The following is a 22,111-nucleotide window of genomic DNA, read 5'->3' on the forward strand; positions in this document are numbered from 1 at the left end:
AGATAGTAGAAAGCCAGGATCAGTGGTGATTGATATTTGAAGGTTACAGAACTATGAATTTTTCCCCTTTTGTAGCTGTCTATAAATCTATAAATAACAACACTTGTTATTCTGACAACAGTGGATGATAAAGGCAGTTTAGATTAGAGTGTGCCTGTAAAATTCTTTTCCATCCCAGTAAATCTTTGTCAGTCTCAGATTTGTCACTTGTTTTCAGAAGAATTAATCCCTCTTTGTTATCTGAGAAATACCCACTTGATTTTTCTAGATCTTTATTCTGGTGAACCTAATCTTGTGCTATAAACACAAATACCTTTTCTTCTTTTTTCCCCCTTCCATCTGTATTTTGTGGATATTTTATAAACAACATCCTTGAATTTTCCATACTTTTAAATATTAGCATTTTGGCAAAACCAAAAGTTGTGCTGTGGCTTTCATTTATTTTCCTCACAGCTGTCATTCCAGTCACCCAGTTTCTCTTGTTATTCTCTGCCTTTTAGTCCTCCATTGAGATCTTTAACATGTAGATCCATCTCTTCAGAATCAAGCATAATAAATGTTTTTCTTTCTGTACATGAAGAAAATTAATGCATTTCTTCCAGTAAACCTAGCACACAGATTTTGTTTGATGTAGATGGCAATTAATTTTTAATTATAAGTCCTAGAGGTTACATTAAAGGCTTTATGATTGCTTAATCTTGTTCTCTTGCATTTGCTCTTTAAGATCAAAAAAAAAAAAAAAAAACTTTTCTAAAATGTAGTGATAGAAGAAACAGAGTGTGGTGCGGTATCCAGGAACATTGTGTACTATCTTTGTAATAGTCACTACATTTGAAATGCCTCACAGAGTTATCAAAACATATATGGGCAACATTTACTTTTTATTCATATGATCTTTAGAGTTATTCAGGTTCTATATTTTTAATGAGTCATAAAAAAAGTTTGGCCAATAATGTTTATCTACTCTCTTAAGAAATTGCTGAGTCAGTAATAATGCTCCAAACCACTTTGAAAGTGTCTTTCCCAGGATCCTTGTATGCTAGGGCACATGCTGAGCAGTCCACTTCACATTGCAGTGTCTCAGCAAACCCACTTTATTCCCCTGTGTGTGCGTGCATGTGTGTGTGCATGTGTGCACGCAGGCGTATGTGTATGTGTGCACGCAGGCATATGTGCATGCGTGCGCATGCATGCGTGTGCTCGCATAGGCGTTTGTGTATGTGCACAGGTGTTTGTGCATGCGATGGATTCACTTCTCTTCTGCCATGTGAGTCTTGTCATCAGGCTTAGTGAAAAGTGCCCTCCCTTAGTAGTCACACCAGCTCCTCTGTACCCCTTGTTTCTTGATGGAAGTGTAGTTTTGTTTGTAGCATTCAGAACTCTGGGAATGACAATAAACTAGAGCTTTTCCTTTAAGCAGCTTTGAATTTTGTCAAAGAATATACCAGTTAAAAGTGCTGAGGTGCTACTAGTGACAGAAACCACTCCTTCATCATGATCTCAGCATTTGAAACTTTGAATTCAGGGTTGTTCTTATTTGCATGGTCTGAGATATAGAAAAGTTAGAAACTTTTTTAATTTAACTGCTTAATTTCACATTTATTTAGTAATTTTTCAAAGTAATTCTTTTTCTCTGCCATCTCCCTAAATATGCACATCAAATTTTTATTGAAGTTTTTTATTGGATACTATCCATAAGGCTTCATTCTTTATTTAAATAAGAAATATGTTGAACCAGCTCTGACTTATTCTGTGATTTTTCAATATCTGTGACCAAAATGAGAAGTTAACTCCTTCTATCTTTATCTTCTTTGTTTTTCTCGCAGAATCCCAAGGACTGCAGCAAAGCCAGAAAGCTGGTGTGTAACATCAACAAAGGCTGTGGCTATGGATGTCAACTCCATCATGTGGTTTACTGCTTCATGATTGCTTATGGCACCCAGCGAACACTCATCTTGGAATCTCAGAATTGGCGCTATGCTACTGGAGGATGGGAGACTGTGTTTAGACCTGTAAGTGAGACGTGCACAGACAGGTCTGGCCTCTCCACTGGACACTGGTCAGGTAAGGAGCATTTGCACCATGACAGATCTCTGGTGAGGTCATATTAGCAGATTTTCTAGGGACAGTTTCATAGTCTGTAATCACTTTTTCTCTTGATTCATAAATGCTATACATTATGCAAATAAAATATAGAACAGTATTTTATTTTTAAAGTATTGTATACCCATGTGTAGTAGCACATACCTATAATTCCAGTGCTTGGGAATCTGATTTGGGAGGATTGTGAGTTCAAGGAGAGTCTGGCCTACGTGGCACAAATCTATATATAAAACAAATAAATAAAAATTATTTAATAATTTATTTCACTTTGATATTTATTTTTATCTTGATTTTGTGAATTCATTTATTTTTTTTTTTCTCTTTTGGTTTTTCAAGACAGGGTTTCCTCTGTAGTTTTGGGGGCTGTCCTGGAACTAGCTCTTGTAGACCAGGCTCGTCTCGAATTCACAGAGATCTGCCTGGCTCTGGCTCCCTAGTGCTGGGATTAAAGGCGTGCAACAACACTGCCCAGCTCACTTTTTTTTTTTTTTCAAGGAGTACAATTGAATAATTATTTTAATAAGGATGATGTAACTTACTTTTAAGATGACGCTATTGAATTTATTTTATTTTTCATAATTATTGCATGAAATCAACCCAAGAATTTCAAGCATTAGCATGCCTGGAAGCCTTGTTAAAATGGTGGATTCTTATGCATGCTTTCAAGAGTAGGGCCCAAGAATTTTCATTTCTGAGAAAAATCTCTGTATCTTGAGACCAAGGTTTGAGAATCATTTGGTGATGGGTAGGTTGAATTATGGTCTATTCCAGCTTTTCCAAGTAATTAAAAAATAATTAAAGAGAACAGAAATTTCCCCTTCTCATCAATTAAGTGGTGTTAAAAAAGACTAGATTGCAGACAGAAGGTCTTAGTGATAGTTCAGTGCTCCTTTTCTACAATCAAGACTTTAAGTTATTAAAAATCCTTGCTTAGCCATCTTGTAATCTTGGTTAAGTTATGGAACCCAAGACATAGTTTTCTTTACCAGTAAAGTTAGAGAATAACTTACCTCATTGAATTGTTTGTAACACTAAATAAAGTCATGTATTGAGATGCATTTACTTTGGAACCTCATGTAAAAGCTGAAGTAATTGCAAACTACTATTATTTGCTTTTTAAAAAAAAAAATCAATATAAGGGTGCCTGTATTGTGGCAGGTATTTATCATCAAAGCTAAGTATTGCCAGACATAGTGGTCATGCCTTTAGTTCCAGGACTTATGAGGTGGAGATATGGATTTCTGAGTTTTTGAGGCCAGCTTAGTCTACATACCAAACTCCAGGCCAGTCAGGATTGCATAGTAAGACCTTACCTTTAAAAAAAAAAAAAGGACAATGTGCACTGAACTCACATCTTTTTGAGACATCAAACTTATTTAAAGTTGAGATGTTTCAATTAGCATCATTTATCTTGGGACTGAGTAACACTTTCTCACAAGTTACAGCACTGGATGTAATATAATGGTATAAAGGTAATTATACTATTGGCTGAATGAATAATTTCCCATTATCTTTTGGGTTTGACACAACTCTTCACATACAAGTGTCATGAAATTTAGTTGGATCATTTCTTTAAAATACTTTGAGTTCTGCGTAAAAGAGTTCATGTAGAGAAATAGTGACACAGTGTTTATAAAAATTATTAATGATATATAAGCTATGTATGTGTTTTAGAGGAATTAAAACATTTCAGGGAAGTAGAGGAAACAGCATAAATTCTAATAAGCTGCTTGTTATTAATCCTTTAGTTATAAAAATATCTGTTGTTGTGATTTATACAAAATATCTTGGATTTTTTGACTCCACATCTATGAAATTATTATTCAGAGACATATTACATGATGTACCTGTGGCTAGAATTTAATGATTCCTATTTGTATACATCACTAGTGCAGGAATTAGTGTGCATATCTGATCAATTCAAGCTTCATCTTACCTTGTATGTTAACTTCTGTTTCTCTGGCATTAATTTATAATCAAAAGACCCTGTCCTGGGCTGGGAAGATGGTTTATCATGTAAGAGCATTTGCTGTGTAAGCATGAGAACCTCAGTTCAAATTCTAGAACCCACATTTAAAAAAAAAAAAAAAAACTGATCATGGCTGTACACATCTGTAACCCTAGTGCTATAGTGCAGGAGGTCAGATGGCACCAACAGGAGGATCCCTGGGACCTGATGCCACTAGCCTTGCCCCATGATCAATGAAAGATGGTACCTTAAAGCAATAAAGGTGAAAATGTTAGAGCAGGACACCCAACATTTTCCTCTGGCCGTCTTGCACATGAGTACTCACACCCATTCACACATGTATTCGTATACCACAAAAGTACATCACACACACACACACAAGCTTTCATAATAAGTAATGTTGGTATGTGAAGGGAGATTAGATAGTCTAGGATATGCATCTAATTAGAAATCATCAAACCCTCCTCTATCACCTGCGCACATCATGTATGTTCTAAAGCGGTGGGGGATAAAGACAATTTATTTTCCTTACTATGAGATAGCTCCTAAAGTAATATATAGTAGACTTTCAGATTCTTCCACATGGATCTCAGGAATCTTGCCTTGTAATTTAATGTTTTGAAATATCTTTCAATAGTTACTTATTTGTTCTTGAGCTATAGTATCTGTTTTAGGCTATGTATGGTAACTATTTTCCAAATTTTTTGAAGTTACCATAAATACCCTTAAATAAATGATGTACTGATTAGCATTCCAATAATTTAAACATTCTCTGGGATTTCTTTTTTCCTTTAAAAATTTTCTTATATTTTTTAACAAAAAATACTGGGATTATCATTTAAACTAGTTTGGATCATTATCTTTTTCCTATTGCCAAAATAAATTGAAATGAGATATTAATTTAATAAATTAATAGTTTTGTTTAATTAATAATAGTTTAATAAATTAGAATCATAGCTTGTAATTATACTAGCAGTTTAAGTACACGTGTACATAAATGGTCATTTTCTGTATTTGTTCATATAAACCGTATGGTTATGTTTTTTCTATGCCTCATTTCAAAAGGGTTTTGAACAAAGATATTTTTATCCTTGTGGTTTATATGGAGACACTCTCAAAATAAAAGTACTGCTTTATAGCTGGCATCCATGCTAGAGTAGTGTTTGTGTGAAGAAGACAGACACAGTCTCTCCTGTGTCGTGGGCAAAGGCAGGTGACTGAATGAAGTAGTGAAATATGCTATACTACTCTATAACACAAAGCTACAAATGGGTCCTTTAGGAAGAACTGGTTTTATGCTTAGACCTAAAATATGAGTGAGTAGGAGGTGGCCAGGTAGGAAACACCTGAGATTTTTAACTGTTTATTTTCTCTTGAAGGCCCAAAATGTGGCGTCAGGATGTGTATCTTCCTGAGTTGTTTGTCAAGGTGTTTGACCAGAGCACTTTAGATTTATTTATTTTTATTTTTATTTTCGTATGAGATTTTGTATATGTGTACCATGTGCATGCCTGATGTTTACAGAAGTCAGAAGAGGACATTAGATCACCCTGGAACTGGAGCTGGGATGGTTGTGAGCCATTATGTCAGTGCTGAAAGCTAAATATGGGTACTCTATAAGAACAGTAAGTGCTGTTAACCCCTGAGCCATCTCTCCAAACCCACCAGAACATTTCTAATGAAATAAAATAACCCCTCCCACACACACACCTCCTTCCAAACTCCAAAATAGTCTTCTTCAAGTTGTGTGGACCTCTTGCAAAATTGTAGTGCTTTTTTTTCTTTAATGAAAAGTCTATTGTTAAGAATGAATCTTCTTAGCAGTATTTTTGCCCTGAAAGTTTCAGCAGAATGAGTCCGGGGATAAAGAGAGGAGTGACTTAAGGACTACATAATTAGCATCAAAGTCACTGTAGCCTGAAAGCAGTTTCATTAGTGAAGGGTTTCTGAAAAATCTCTTCGAGTTTATTTAGAACCTACCCAAGGCTGCTTTAGCTAATCGAATCCAGGTGTACTATCTTCCTGTGAACTGCCTGGATAATTTTCTCAAAAATATATGTGTTTTATAAAGACTTAACATCTTTTGTATGTGTTCCTTAAATATGTGCTGTTAATTAAGTTATTACAAACCAAGTCATGTTTTAAACATTCAAGTGTAGCTGTGTAAATACATTGGATATTGGAAAGAATTAGAGATGAGTCTTCCACTTCCTCCTAAAGAGATGTTTCTTGTAATTTAATTAAAATTTAACCTCAGAATATTTAAATACAATAAAGTTTGTAGTTTCTGTAGAAATTGCAGATAGCAACACTAGGAGTTGAATTGATTTTTCTCAAAACAATAAAAGTATTATCATTTACTGTTCAAAATTTTGGTATGCTTCGTTTTAAAATACAATTGCCAAAAATGCTATATAGGTGTCAATAATGACATATTTATGTTTGTAGTGTTAGAAACATTTATTAATGTCATAAACAAGGAAGTCTAGTGGTTACCCGTTAATGTTTGTAGGTGCTATAGGATATGTAAAAAGAACAAAACCTAGTCCCTGTTCTTCAGGAATTTGCCATTGACTTTTTAAGACAGGTATCTGTAAATACTTTAACAGATATGACATATTCAATGTCCAAAGAGAAATACAAAATTCTAAGAGTCATCAGAGTAACTTTCTGGCTTAAGAAATAAGGGACTACACTGGAAGCATAGACCAAAGTCTTTGCAGAATGAGGAAAGTTATATCTACAAGGACAAATCTATGCCATTGATTTTTAAGTCAAAAATTAGTTATGTGACTTTGGGTAGTGTGTATTTTGAATGAAAATGATCTTCGTGTTTGGTAGAACTGTTTGGAAAGGATTAGAAGCTAGGGCTTGTTGAAGGTGTATCACTGGGGGTGTGCTTTGAGGGTTCAAAAGTCCACTGCTGGCCCAGTCTGTGCCTGCCTGCCATATGCTTCCTGCCATCATGATTGTGTGCTAATGCTCTAAAACTGTAAGCAAGTCCCCAATTAATTGTTTTTATTTATTGGTTTCCTTGATCCTGTTGTCTCTTCACAGCAATTGTAGCTTAAGATTGGTAGTACCTTACCTTCCTTCTTCTGTATTTCACTAAGTTGTTATAGCGATTTACCATGGAAACATATTTGGCAATTCTTCATACATTCTCAATTACTCTTGTGCTGTGATTACCACTTTAGTTTTTTAGGAACAAAATAACAATTATTGCATAATCAAATGTTAGGATTTCAGCAAGGCTTCTTTTGAAAAGGATTAGTAAACATCATTAACAAAATTCAGAACTATATGATGGATTTTTTAAAAATGGAAATAAAAAGAGGAAATTATATACTTATCTGGCAAAGGAGACACCATGATTACAAAAGGGGTTTTCCCAGGGCAAGGCTCATCCATTCCACTCTGGATGTGCTGAGCCCTGTGATTTTCCCATATGTGGGGAACTTGACTGCATAATTTGTGGTAGTGGGGAGACGAGGAAAATTATAAGAGAAGAACAGTGAAAATGAAGATAAGCATTCTCCTTACTTATCTCCAAAGAAAAAAAGCTTTGGCCCTTTAGATTCCCTCGATTCACATGAGGGTCATTCTCTACTACTCTAGAGTATGTTCCATCTAAATCTCTTGGAAATGTCCAGCAATTAAGAAGTAGATTGAATTAACAACCTGATATGTACATTTTTAAAGTAACATGCTATTTTTATCTCAGAAATTTTACTGTTTTATAGCCTACCGTGAATCTTAGAGTCAACTGTTACTAATGAATTAAAAAGTGGAGTTTAGTTCCTCCTACTATTGTATTTTGTTGTATAAATGTTAGCTTGTGTATTGCCTCTGTGATGGACATTTACACCTCAAGCCTTTGCTATTATAAACAGTGATTAGTAGTTATCTTCAGGAATAACTCCTTGTGCATATGTAATTAATATGTTGGTTTTCCTAAGCTAGTGCTTCTTAAACTTGTTCACATCATATAAAATATATTTTATTACCCATATTTTCACTTTAGTGGGGCTACCATATGATAAAGTCACAGATCTTTATTATGACACTATGTTACATATAAAATTTTTTGCTCTAAAAATTAGGTTGACAAACCAAGCAAAGCCCCCTGCTTGTCTTTTAAAATAAGATTTTTTTTTTTTTTTTTTTTTTTTTTTGCAGCACATTGTCCATTATTTGTTAAGACTGCCTATGGCTATTTTCACACTGCTATGGCAGAATAGAATAGGTAAAAGACCTTGTGAGCCTCTGTATGAGTCAGGGTCCAGTGTAAAGTACATATGTCTAGTACATATGTCTGTATGAGTCAGGGTTCAGTGTAAAGTACATCTGTCTAGTAGTACTACTGCTAGGTCATAGTAAGTGTTGCACATTTCATTAATTTGTCAACATATACCTAATCCTATAGAACAATTACTTCAGTGTCTCTTACTTTTAGAATCCATTCCATTTTCCATACTTCCATTAAAATAATTGCCAAAAACAAATAGGGATATATTGTTTAAGTCGTCCATGTCAGGTCAATATCCAGAAACATTAAGAGTATAATAAATTAGCCCCTCTACCTACACTTATTTCTCAAAACACTATTGTACTCCTTATCTCACTAGTCTACCTACAAGTGTATTCCTTAGAAACAAGCTTGTTTTACCTTTCTGCTCCCTCTCTATCCTTCCCTGCCTTTTCCCTCCCCCCTCTCACTCTAGGAACTACACACATTAGGAAAGCACTCTACCACAAAGCTACAACCCTAACCCTTTAAATTGCTTCTAAATCTGGTAAGGATCAAATAAAGTAATATGCATGAGAATCTCTGAAAATATTTCAAAATATTCCCTTATTTACAATAACATTCCACTAGAACTAATTGCATGGTATTTTATGATGAACTTTAATTCATTATGGGATTTTGTATTCACATATCTATTGCTTTAAATAGTCCTAATATTAAAATCCTATTTTAAGATTCTTATTTCTAATATTTCCAGCAAAGCTACAAATAAGCTAAAAATATTAATCTGGAAGTTTTTTATTAATTAAATAAGGTATTTTTCTTATAAAATTCAGTTATGTGAGTCTCTTTGAAAGTCTTCAATTTATTTAATATTTGTTTCTAAATAACTTTAATGCACCCAGCAACAAAGTTCATGAGCATTTATATGACCACAAATTATTCAGTGCTAACAGATGTGATTCACAGTATCTGGCTTAACGAACATTATCAAAGCTTGCTCAAAAAAAAAAAAAAAAAAAAAAAAAAAAAAGCAAAAATAGATAACCTTCACTAAAGAAATTTAATTTGGGCCCAGATCTGTAGCTCAGTGCCTCATATACATTGCCCTTGGGCCCATCCCAGCATAAAAAAAGAAAAACAATTTTATAACAGAAACTCAGAGTGGCGCTGGGGTGAGCTGGGCAGAAGGACCTAGAATCACATGTTCTTAGCTTGCCGGGGCAACATAGATGGACCTTGGGGGAAGGAAAGGAGGAAATGAAATAATTTAATTTATAGTTTAAAACTTTCCATCAAATTTCAGTTCTAGATGTCTTCACTGGTAAACTCAACGTTTAGGGAGGATTCAATACCAGTCCAAACAGTAGAACATTTACTTTATCAATCATGATGTAAAGTCAGGGTCACCCTTACAACCAGACTGGGCTTCCTACAGGAGAGAGATCACCTGGAGAACAGATTGATGGCTGGCTCCTTTTGGGTGCATATGCAATGTGGGGCACAGATTAGACATCCTTCAGGGAGGCTCAGAGGTAGTTGGTTTTATGAGACACCAGACAGACATTGCATCTAAGGTCATTTGATTTTCCCTTATCTTCACCTAACCTGTTAAGCACCCTGGCTTTTCCTTCCAGCTGAGTATTTGAGAGGCTGAAGGAGAAGAATTTAAGGCCTGCTTGGGCAGTCTAGCAAACACCATCCCCAAATAATGTGGGCATCTCCAATTCTGTAATACTTGATGAATGCTTAGATGCTGCTCACCTGATGGACTGTGGAGGTTTCTACAGCAGTAACTAAATCTCATGAGCCTCACTAGCAAGACTGCCAAGAAATCTGCATACTCTCTCCCACTGATAACCACCATAACCTGTACTGCTCACATTTCATGTAAATTAGTGACTTGCCAGAGGTGCTGCTGCTACTAAGATACAGAAGCCAGTTCACCTTTAAATGTGATCTTTAATGAACCAAAAGTCAGCATGTGATCATTTTCAGAAGTCTCAGCCTGCTATAACAGCAGCAACACAGACATACATAGCCTATAGGCATCAAATGTTTCTGCATGTCCCAAACAGTTAATGATTGAACTTCCTATACTGAGAAAACTCCCAGTCTAAACAGCAAGTGAACTCAAACATTTAAAAAGTCTACCTCATAAACCAAATGTGGTCTGTGGTGTTGTAAAATCATATGCAAGACTCTAAGGGTTGGGGGAAGATATACCCATTCTAGCTAGGAAAGTCAGAAATGGTATGTTTAAATGGCTTTTACAGGGTTGTTAAAAACGGAGAAATGTTAGAGATGGAATCCTACTCACTTGGAGTACTTGACAGACAATGATAAAATGGCCAGGTGCCTGTCACATCTTGCTTAGAGAGGGTTCCAAAATATCAGAACTTGGAATTATTTTTTCTTCAGCCTCTAATTTGCTGAATTACACAGAAGAGAGATTTAAACCATCTGCTTCTCAGTTTAGCCTTTAGTCAGATGTGACTGAAAACCCAGTTTTGATAGCTAATTATATTGCATTTTTCAAATAAAACCAAAAAATATGATAGAAAATACTTGAATTTAAGTAATTTTTATTTAAAATTGTTTTCATACAATATATTTTGATCATATTATTTCCCCTCTTCCTACCTATCAACCAACTACATGTGTTCTATCTTACACTAAAAAAAAAAAATCAGTAAGATTTAAAAAAATATTTAATAACAAAACAAAAGCATACACACATAAAATGGAATCCATTTTGTGTCGGCCAACTGCTCCTGGGCATAGAGCCTACCCTGGAATGTGTTTGATATACCCAGTGGCACTCCATTGAATAAAAATGATTTTCCCTTTCCCAGAAGGTATGAATTTCAAATAGCTTCTGGGATTGGGTGGGACTTTGGTTTGAACCTGTGTGGGATTTAGCTGTGCTGTCATGGTCTCTGAGTTCTTGTGTTTCAGTCCTATTTTGTTTAGAAGGTGTTGTTTCCTGAGAGTTACCCACTACCTCTGGCTCATCATAATATTACCACTTCTTCTTCTTCTAAATAGATGCCTGAGCCTTGAGAGGGGTTTGACAAAGACATCCCATGTAGGGACTAAGCACCAAAGACTGTCACTCTCTGACATTGTTCAGTTGTGAGTCTCTGTTAATTTCAAGAAGAAGCCTCTCTGATAAGAGTTGAGCAAATGCACTGATCTGTGGGTATAGCAATATGTCATTAGCATATATCAATATGTCATTTTATTGCTATGTTATATTTCTTTAGTAGAATAATAATAGTAGGTACTCCCCTAGGTTCATGACTTATCTAGTCCAAGATTTTAGGCCACTAGAGTAATGTCACATTTGGTTTCTTTCCATCTCATGGAATGGGCCTTAAATTCAATTTTTAAAAAGTGATTGGCTACTCCTTTAATGTTTGTGCCACTATTGCGCCAGTCTGAATGCAAGTACTTTTAGGTGTACATGTGTGAAAATTATGGTGCTCTAATTAAATAATCCTTGAATTTTGTATTCATTCTTAATTGCCATTTATATTGTAATTTTGTGTAATTCATGGGCAGTAATTGTGCCAAACATTACAACCTTGCTTCTGAAAGATATTGCCAAAAGTAGTCAAGTTAATATGGTTTTTTTGTATTTGCTTCTGTTTTTAACTAAATTGAGGAAATAATACAGGATTGACATTTTTATACTACAGCCCTAGCTATAAGCATTGCCTGAGGTATAATGAATGTAAACTCAAAAATGTGTGCTTTCTAAAATTAGCACATAGGTTGAGTATTATATTACATTAGAAATAGATGGAGGCATAGGTTTGTGGTAGAGTGGATGCCTGTATGCAAGGTCCCTAGTACACACATAAACCAGTTACATTACTAGATATCATCCTCTTATGAGTTTAGAATGTAACAGTTAACAGTTAATTAAATGTTTGTATTTTGAAGTATTATTTTATACTCAAGGCAATAAAAGGACAAATTATCCTGTGTTGACTGGAAAATAGTCCAAATATCAAAAATAAAAGTAGACAGGGCATAAAGATTATCTAATCTTGTAGTTTATGCAGACTGGCATCTATTCTATGAGAGTCTATGCTTATAACATTTTTAAAAACCTGGTAATAGCTATAAGCTATTTCATTTTCTGAATATCATTAATATTAATATATAATCATTGAACTAATTAATGTGTATGTGAGCAGATCACTCTTCCCTGTTCTCCTGGGGATATATATTTTAAATTAAATGTTTCTTAAGTGAAATCTATTCTTTGAACACTCTTTCTTAGCTTGGAAAGAATATGAATTAGTGATAAATTGTAATTTTTGTTTCTGTGTTTTATATTGGGGCAGATATTTTGTTTAGCATTGATTGTATATTCAAATGTATATTTGATAGCATTTTCAGTTGTGTTTCACAAAAGACAAATATGTTTTACTATAGTGATTATAATTTGCCCATAACTATTTATCAGCACTTATCCCTGAACCGTTTTAGTAGCCAAATTATATGTGTTGTGGTATAAAAACATTAGTAGACACAGATCCATATAAAAACATCCGTAAAGTAATACATTTGCCTTGGCATTTTTTTAAAGAATGTGTTGCTGTTCTGTGTTGTTGAAATGAAGTTCCCCTGGTCTTAAGGGCATGCTGAGATGCTTAAAGAAATGAATGAAAAGAATTATTCTAGGAATATTTGAATGTAGCCTATTTGAGTTGTTACTAAAATCCAGCTGCAACCTTTATCTAGTCATGTCATTTCTCAAACATACTAGACAAAGAAATGGTTTCACAGAGCTGTGTTTCGATAGACTTATCTGCCACTGAGAGCAAATTATCATTTTAAAGATGGTAGGTTTTATATTTACTACTATATAGTATGTTGTTATCAAGTTATGCTTTCTTAGTTCGACTTAAGTTAATAAATTATTATCTTATATTAAGGTTCACAAGTAAAAGACACAGAAAGACTGTTAAGTCTTTCTACAGACCATTGCTTTTGCATCTGTCATTCATCCTTTCTGTAGTTCAGTTTCTGCAGATAGAATAAGTAGAAGGGAACAGCTCAGTTTTTCTTGTCATTTTTTTCAGTCTCTTGTCAGTAAAATTATGAGACAACCTATTTTCACTGTCTGCCACAGAGCATCCCAATTAAATTAAGAGATTTGGACAGTTTTTTCTGTCAGTACCAAGTGGAAGAGTTTGCTTTTTAAACTCTGTAGTCATTACATAGAACACTAAGAACAATATAGTCAGATCTCTTGAGAATTAATTAAAAGTGATACAATTGCATATAATCTAAACTGAATAAATATTCAAAAAGTTATTCTTCCTTGTATTGTCTGGTTCATTTCTATGCTGTCATTGCTTAACACCAGCATACCAGACTGATGAGCAGAGGCCACAGACCACTCTGTGGACAAGAGCACCTAGAAAAAAGAGCCTTTGAGTTTTTGTTAAAGGATGTTAGTCAACTGTTAAACTAGTAAGCTTGCCCCATTTGGGCAAATGGCTTTATTCATCATCACAAGCTATTAAATGCTCTTTGCCCTTGATGGATAAAAATGAGAACATTACCACTCCTGTGTATGGTCGAGGAAAAGGGCTTTATTGTAGATAAAGAGGGAGAGTGTGGCCAGAGGCATCTGGATGTTTCCAGACTCAACTGGGCCATGAGAGGAGGAGTAGGGCTAGAGAGGTAGTGAATCGAGAAGGGATCAAGTAAACAAGAGAGGAGCTGAGGACCATCAGGGCGCATGGCTAAAATGGCAGGTTTGTATAGGAAAGAGAAGCTATGGGAAAGGAAGTAAAGCCCAGCCTCTAAGCTAGAGTGGGTTAGGATGGGGATGAAAAATGCTAGGAGGAGCCACAGATACTGAGTGAGCCTTGTCCCAGGTTTCTTTGGGACCTGACACTTGGTGTTTGGTTTTCTTCAAATGCATTCTTATTTAACACAAAGCACACTTGTGAAATGCAAGCTCCAGCCTAATACCTGTTCTTCATATTTTAAAAATAATATGCTCAATATGAGTATAATACTGGAATAACAACACACACGGTATTATAATAGAGCTGGGTTGGGCATATTAATATTTGAGATATTTTTGCATCAAATCCATTATTAGTAAAGTTAATTTTAATAGTTAATTTTATTTTTGTTTTGTTGAGTACAATCTGAATAATGTTTAATTTTTGCCGACTGAAAATATAACCAAATATAAGTAGAGGTGGTTGATTATCAGTTTTATTTATTTTGAATCTTAGTTCATCAGTTAGTTAAAAATAAGTAATGTTACAAAAGTGTACTTTTATGTATGTATTTGCCATGAAAGAGAGGACTTTAACCAAGTGTATTTCCACTTATATCACATTATATAGCCTTTATTTCAATACTGACTAGAAATTCTTGTTTACAAAATGAAAAACATCTACTTCAAAGGAGAAAGTAATTCATTCAGACAGAATAAATGTCTTCCTAGGTTAAAAAGTCTTTGGTAACCTATGACACCTACTTATTTACTATAAGCTGTTTCTATTTGTGGCCTTTACAGTTGGACTAAATAGCCTCTGATTTAACAAAACACTTTGTGTTTCTAATTTGAGATATGTGTGGCTTTTATTAGTTCACTGGAAGTTTCATGGAATTCTTTCTCTTCCTAGCCCCATTTTAGTCAAAGAAAGACAAGTCGTATCTTTGATCATACTTAACAGTTACTAGGAAGTCTTTAAAGAACTCTTCCAAAAATACACCCAAGGGGAAGTGATATTGTTTTTAATTCTTAGAAGACAAGAAAGGAAGGTTAGAGAGTATGTTGACTGGACAACAATGTTGTTTGATTAGAGGCTGCCTTTGTAGAGGGGATCAGCAACACCTCATGTCCTGTCTTGAAACTTTACTAGTCTAAGTTCAGAGACAATTCCTATAAAAGTAAGGAATTTTTTTTTGTGCCTGGAGTCATTGTTGATCTCAGTTTCTCTTGCCTGCAAGCTGCTAGTGAAAACTATACATTTTACCTGAAATCTGACTCAGCACTTCTCTTTACCAAACCTGGAATGAATTATTTGAAACAAGTGTAAGAGACCACAATTTCCTGGATTTAATTTCTTTTAGATCATGCTGTGGCCATGACCATACCAAATTTACTCATTCTATTTGACCATACTAGCTTTTAAATACAAGTATAAAATAAAAAGCAATGAATGTTTATTGCTAAAATCCAAGAAAGTACAGAAAATACAATAGAAAATATTCTAAATACTTAATATATAGATATGTATTCCTTTTAGTCATTTTAATGTATTTTAAACTAGTAGACATTATTTCTTAGAGTAGCCATCTATAAAAACTGAGCAGAAAGTGAAACACACACACACACACACACACACACACACACACACGCACACCGTATCCTGGGTATCTTACACAGCCAACTTTTTTCTACTGTAAGTATTTGTTAAGATCAGAGAACTGGCTGGGCATCTTGGCAAGTGCCTTTAATCCCAGCACTCTGGAGACAGAAGCATGTGGATCTCTGATTTTGAACCCACCATGGTGACAGCCAAGTCTACATGGAGAACCCCTGTCTAAAAACAAAGAAAAAGGGGGAAAAAATCAGAGAACTGAAAGATATTTATTTTAGGATTCGTGGTTTCTGTTGTATAGTCTGACTTTTGTTCACTGTATATAATCACATGCTTCCACTATGCATAATTTTGGAAAGACCATTCACTGCCCCAAAAGTGCCTAGTTGACTTCTAGTTTAATTGTATTAGGATCTAAAGTCATACTTGGTACAATGCTTATTCTCTTAAATTCATTAAGATGTGTTCTGCAATCAGAATGTGGTCCTTCTTGGTGAGATGGTCTTCAGTGAATTTGAGAAAAGTGTGTATTCTGTGGTCTGGGTAAAGTAGCCAGGAAATGTAAACTTGGTTCCAGTTTATATTTACTCATTTTTTTTCTGCCTGCTAGTTCTTTTGGTGATAAGTAACTATTGAGATCTATAAGTATAATAATGTAATTATGTGTTTTTCCTTTCAGTTCTATCAATTTGTAAATCAAATTGTATCTGCATTTAGAGACATAGGTTTTAAAGAAAATGTATCTTCTTGGGAGTCAACCCTCTCACTTTACAATTTTTCTTCCCATTTTATTGCTTATTATTTTCCTTGCTTTGAAATCTATTTTGCCTGAAATTCATAGAGCTACTTTACTTTTCTTTCATTTGGGGTTAGCATGATTTTGGGGGTAGTCCCCTCCCTTTATTTTTAACCAATATGTCTTCATGTTTGAAATAAGTTTCTTCTAGAAAACATGTACTTGAGTTTTTCTCCCCACCCCTCCAAAAAAAGAAAACATACCTTGGATAGTCTTTTAAATTGATATATTTTTAAACACACCACACACACACACACACACACACACACACACACACATTATTATTCATCATTTTTAAAATTTACTTTACATACCAACCACAGTCTCCCCTCCCTCTTCTCCTCGCATTCCCTCCCTCTACCTCCTTTCTACCCCTGCCTCTTTGTTCAGAAACTACTTATACTTAAAGTGATTATTGGTATACTTAGTTTTCCAGGACAACTTAGTCTTATTATTATGAGAACCAGCCCAAGATACCATGAGCCTGATGATAGATTCAGGATTGCAGAGTAACTGACTGGGAATTAATTGACAGAAGCATGGTCCTGAATGGTAGCAGGATTAGGTGGATCTCAATGATTTTCATCAGAAATATAGGGCTATATGAGGACAAACATGACTTCACCCAAGACAGACTATATCTCAAAGTATCAGACACATTCCTGGTTCTAGGGTGTAATCATCAGAATCCATGTATTACTCTGATGGTTTTGTTTATAGCTATGTACTGTGGAAACTATGCATGGAAAACAGACCAGAATTCCTTAGGAGCAAACATAACAGTTACAAGTCAAGATGGCTATAGTCATAGCAAGCTGAATCCATAAAAATTGCAAAATAGTGTCTGTACTATGTTTCTATTTGTAGCCCAAGTTCTTTGTTGTTTTTTAAATGTCTGTTTTTCTGCCTTGTTTTTTTATACAAAGATTAAATGTTTTACTCTTGCCTTAGCATATCAGTTGTACTTTTTTTTTTTAAAGCAATCCTCCAGAGTTTGCAATGTATGTTTACAACTAATCTAGGTCCACCTTCAAATAATTTTATCTTTTCATGGCTATCACTACCACTTTTAATCAAAGTATTCCAATTATTTTCTCCCAACCCTCGTGACATTGTTATCATCCATTGCACTTTCTGAACAAATTTATTGGAAAGATAAGGACAGGAGTATATAGGTCAGCAAGTAAAGTACTTACCTAGCAATCATGAAGCCCTAGATTTGACATTGTGTAAACCTGCCGTGATGGAGCATACTTGTAATCCCAGAAAGGAAGGAACATAGAAACAAGAGGATCAGAAGTTCAAGGTCTTCTTCAGTTACATAGTTTGGGACCAGCCTAGAACACTCTAGTGTATTTATTTGAGTTTATCTTTTTTTTTCCCCTCCTTGAAACTGGCAATAAAATCACCTTAATTTTTTATAAAATTATTTTTAATTAATTTGTTATTAGAATTTTCATGATTTCATTCTTCTTTCTCCAACTCCTCCAATGTCACACTCCCCACTGAAACTCACGACCTCCTCTTTGCTTATTATTGTTACACACATATTTGTGCACATATGTATATATAAATACAACTTTTTGAGTCCATTTAGGGTGGTTTATATGTACATGTGCTTTGGGCTTATCAGGGGCTGGTCCCCAGAAAAGACTTATTCTCTCTCTTTCTGCAGCCATTCATTACCTGTAGCTCTTCGTCCGGCTTGTTGCTTGTAAGATTTTCCTCATCCATGTTTGCCTGTCTGCTAATGTTATCATTCTGATCTTGTTTAGGCCACCATACTGTTGAGCTTTCATGGGTATAGCTCTGTACATCTTAACTTCTGAAGAAAACTTTCACTGATATCTCTATCTCCCTCCCTTGTTTCCCTCTCTGTCCCGCTCTACCCTTCTCCCCTTCGTCTCTACCTCTCCCCTTTTCTCCATCCTCTCAACTCTTAACAGGTTTGCACTCCTTCCGTTCAGTCTTTAATTTGTGCTATACCACCATGAAATGAGTGGTTTTCCTTTTTCAACCATTAGTCTTTTCTTGATGGAATAGTTTCTGAAATAAAAGCCAATGTAGTTTTTCCTTGTAAGGTTTTCTTCTGTTTTGGTATGATATTCTGGGGTATGTTGTTTAGTGTTACTATTTCTGGATAGATCAGGTTTAGTTAGTTTGAAGTTTTGTTGTTACTTACAGATCAGGCTGGCTTGCTGTGTAACCCAAACTGTCTCTGAATTTGAGTTCCTTCAAAATGCTAGGATTGCCTGGGTATAGCGGTGCATAACTTTAGTATTAGCACTGAAGAGACAGGAGCATGAGGATCTCTGTGAGTTCAGAGCCAGCCTGATCTACACAGCAGTTATGAGGCTACATAGTGAGACTCAGTATACCAAAAAAAAAAAAAAAAAAAAAAAAAAAAAAGAAGAAGAAGAATTAAAGAACAATCAACCCAAATGCCAGAATTATTGCATTTATCACCAGACCTAGCTTGATTATTTTTTTTAAATGTTTAGTTTGTTTGGTGGTTTATAATTTGGTATCAGCCATTGATTTTAGAAAATCTTCAGAATTATAATTTCAAATATCCTCTTCCTTTCTCTCATTTTGTATTTCTAGTCCATGTAATACACTTTTTTGTAGTTGTTCCACAGTTTTTGGACAGGTCATACTGGCCTACCATTCATAGTCTTCCTGTCAAGCTTCCAAATGCTGGGTCATAGGCATGTGCTGCCATGCCTCGCTTATTTCTTGAAATCCCATTGCATCCTTTCACTCTTTCATTCAGTTCTGTAAGTATGTTGGCATATCTTTAAGCTTACTGCATTTTTACCAGGTCTCATCTAGTCCTATCTGATCTGATGAGGTCATTCAGAGTTTCTGTCATTTCAGTTACAATGCTTTTGTTTGCTAGCATTTCATTTTCATTTTTTTTCAGAGTTTTTATCTCCATCTATGCTACTCATCTGTTCCTGCTTGTTGTCCACTTTTTCCATTAAAGTTCTTAAGATATTAATCATAGTTATTTGTAAATTTCTAAACTTATTTCTCTAAAAGTCTCTGCCATGTCTGAGTTAGGTTCTGATGGTTTCTTTGTCTCTCGGATTACATTATTTTTATGACTTTTAGCATGGGCTTTTGATCAAAGCCAGGTATCACATAGCTGGATAAAAAAGAAATGGAAGGAAATGGGTTTTTAGCATAAGGTTTTGTGTTTATTTGACTGGAGGTCAAGCTGTGTTTACTGTTCACTGTGGACTCAGCTGCAGAAGTTTTCTTTTAGTGATCTGTTATCCTAAACTTTCTTAAATATTTCTTTAAGGGGCAGTTCTTTTAGCTCTTATTCTTTGTCATTCTTCCTCAGTCTTGTTAATGTGTTAGTATGAGGAGGAGGGGCATTCTTTAGCAATTTCTGAGACTTTAGGAAGCCTTAGTTGTATCTTTCATTTCCCTCACGTAGGTGAGTCTTGATAAAACCCTACTAGGCAGAGGTTGTTAAAGAGTACAGAGGACTCTTAAGTACAAATTGAGTTATGATAATTCATGAAAATTTTCTGGAACTGAACAAAGTGCCATGTTTTATTATAATGATATAATGATCACAAATAGTAATAAAAGGAATATGAAAATAAGTTTTAAATGAAATGCTTCATTTATTTTTATGTTCTCTATTATGATATATAGAAATTTTCAAAGTAAGATTTCATTATATACTTCAAGTTAAAACCCAGTGTGAAACTCACAAAATTCTGAATGCAGATAATGTTTTAGTACTACTAACACATGAGCCAAGTAATGTCTTCTGGCTCTGTGTTTCATGTAAAAATTAATCATAGCATCTAATGCTATTTAGTAATTAAACTCTATTTTCTACAGTGTTTATCACTCATCACTCTCAAAGGTGACCCCCCAGGTAATTGTGTCCAGCTCCCTCAAATATACAGTTACATAACAAAATTGACAAAAAAACAGAATAGTATTTCTTTGCCTGTCATGTGCTATGTAGATAGCATGTTTTAATGAAATGCCGCTAAGGCAAGATCCCTATTTTCTGAAGTAGTATATGAGTGAAGACTAGCAATATATAGGTAGCTTTGTAAATACTAATATACACTTCTTTAAGTATTCAAGGTATTGAGCTGTTATCTACAAACTGGTAAAGGTATAAAGGTAGAACCTGAGTAGTATTGACTGTTTTACATCTTAAAAATTGGCAAAACTGGTAACATTCATAAACCTCAAAATGTACATGTAAACTCTGAGATTGTGATGCTGATGATAGACTCACTTACAACCAAATGATTATCTCCTACATCGGACTTTGGGGTCCCTGTTAAGTGCACTACTTATATATGATTAAAATAATTCATTCCTGCGATTAAGCATCTCTGCTGTGCTTATTGTGTCCCTGGGGCAGTGGTGGTTGCTGAAACAACAAGGAAGAAATGATGTCATTGAGGAGGAACAAAGCATTTGGAGAGAACTAGCTTTGAACTCTCATCCCTACTGTATTGATGTTTAATAAGAATCAGGAGAAGCAAATAGGTCAAATAGATGTTTATTCAGGGAGAAATAACTTACAACATAGACAGATGAACACCAGTGGTTTCCTGGTCCCAAGGATGCTTCCCATGTGCTCCTGTCCCTGTGCTGCAAGCAAGAGAGCTCTCTGAGCCCTCTCCTCAGCTTTAGTTCCCCCAGGTCACCTCTAGCCCTGTCTCCAATCCCTATGGGCATGGTCTATGCCACAGGTGCGGACAAAATGAATATCTCACTACGCTACTGTTATTTTATACTTGAGTTGAAGGTAGTATTGTTACATGGCTTTGAAATAAGCCAGTTAAGACTTTGAGGCCTGTTAATAGTTAAGTATCTCCAGCTTGAACATCATGCCATGGAGGGGAAGGTGCTTGTCCAGGTTCTAAAGTAAGTTATGCTGACAGGGTCCCATATTTTCAGCCTAAGTAGAAATTCATGGGAAATATAATTATCAAGTTATGTAATTACAATTATCCTATAAATATTAAAGCAATGACAAACCAAAACCTGCTTCCCACAGTAGCAGACATGCCCTGCTTGTCCTATTTTCTACATGTATCTTCTTCCTTCTTCCACTTTCTAATCTATTCGTTAATGTTTTGTGCATTTTGGTTGGTAGCTCTTTTTATTCTTAGGTGGATGTCCCTAGCCTTCCCCTTGGTAAACAGAAAAGGTGCTCATCTTTGAGCAACATCTCTACATAAATTGTCCCAACTATGATAGTTTACTACACCAATTGTAACATGTCAGTCTCTGTCTAAAGATGTTGCTTAATTCAGGGAAAGTGGATGATTTATACCATGTCAGCAACAGGGATAGTAGCAGTTGTTGGCACATGAGGCCATGTCCAACGTCTCAACCTGTTGTCTCAGTGAAAGCTGAGGCAGCTGGGAAAGCAGATGTTTTCTACAGTTTAACATGACACAGGAGTCTAAGATAAAAGTGATGACTGGAGTTTTTGGTATTCTGCATATTGGAGTAATACACACTTTAAGGGGATTTTCTACTCTGGTCTTTGTTTTAGTAGGCTAAGATGCATGACTATTTCATCAGTACTTTGTACATCATTAGAGCTCAGTGCTGTACTAAGTTATCCTCTGGTC

At 35.1% G+C, this 22,111-nt stretch overlaps 1 protein-coding gene and 1 pseudogene across 2 annotated transcripts in view; both read left to right on the forward strand.

The window, feature by feature from the left end:
- Fut8 (fucosyltransferase 8) overlaps positions 1-22,111 on the forward strand; it is a 213,684-nt gene that overhangs the window by 156,291 nt on the left and 35,282 nt on the right. For both annotated transcript variants that reach the window (XM_051196043.1, XM_051196042.1), the window contains exon 8: positions 1,827-2,064. In XM_051196043.1, coding sequence (XP_051052000.1) covers positions 1,827-2,064 — 238 coding nt within the window. The remainder of the gene's footprint in view (positions 1-1,826; positions 2,065-22,111) is intronic.
- Positions 7,418-7,563, forward strand: LOC127230803 (uncharacterized; annotated as a pseudogene).

Source organism: Phodopus roborovskii, unplaced genomic scaffold (assembly GCF_943737965.1).
Source record: "Phodopus roborovskii unplaced genomic scaffold, PHOROB, whole genome shotgun sequence".
NCBI lineage: Eukaryota > Metazoa > Chordata > Mammalia > Rodentia > Cricetidae > Phodopus > Phodopus roborovskii.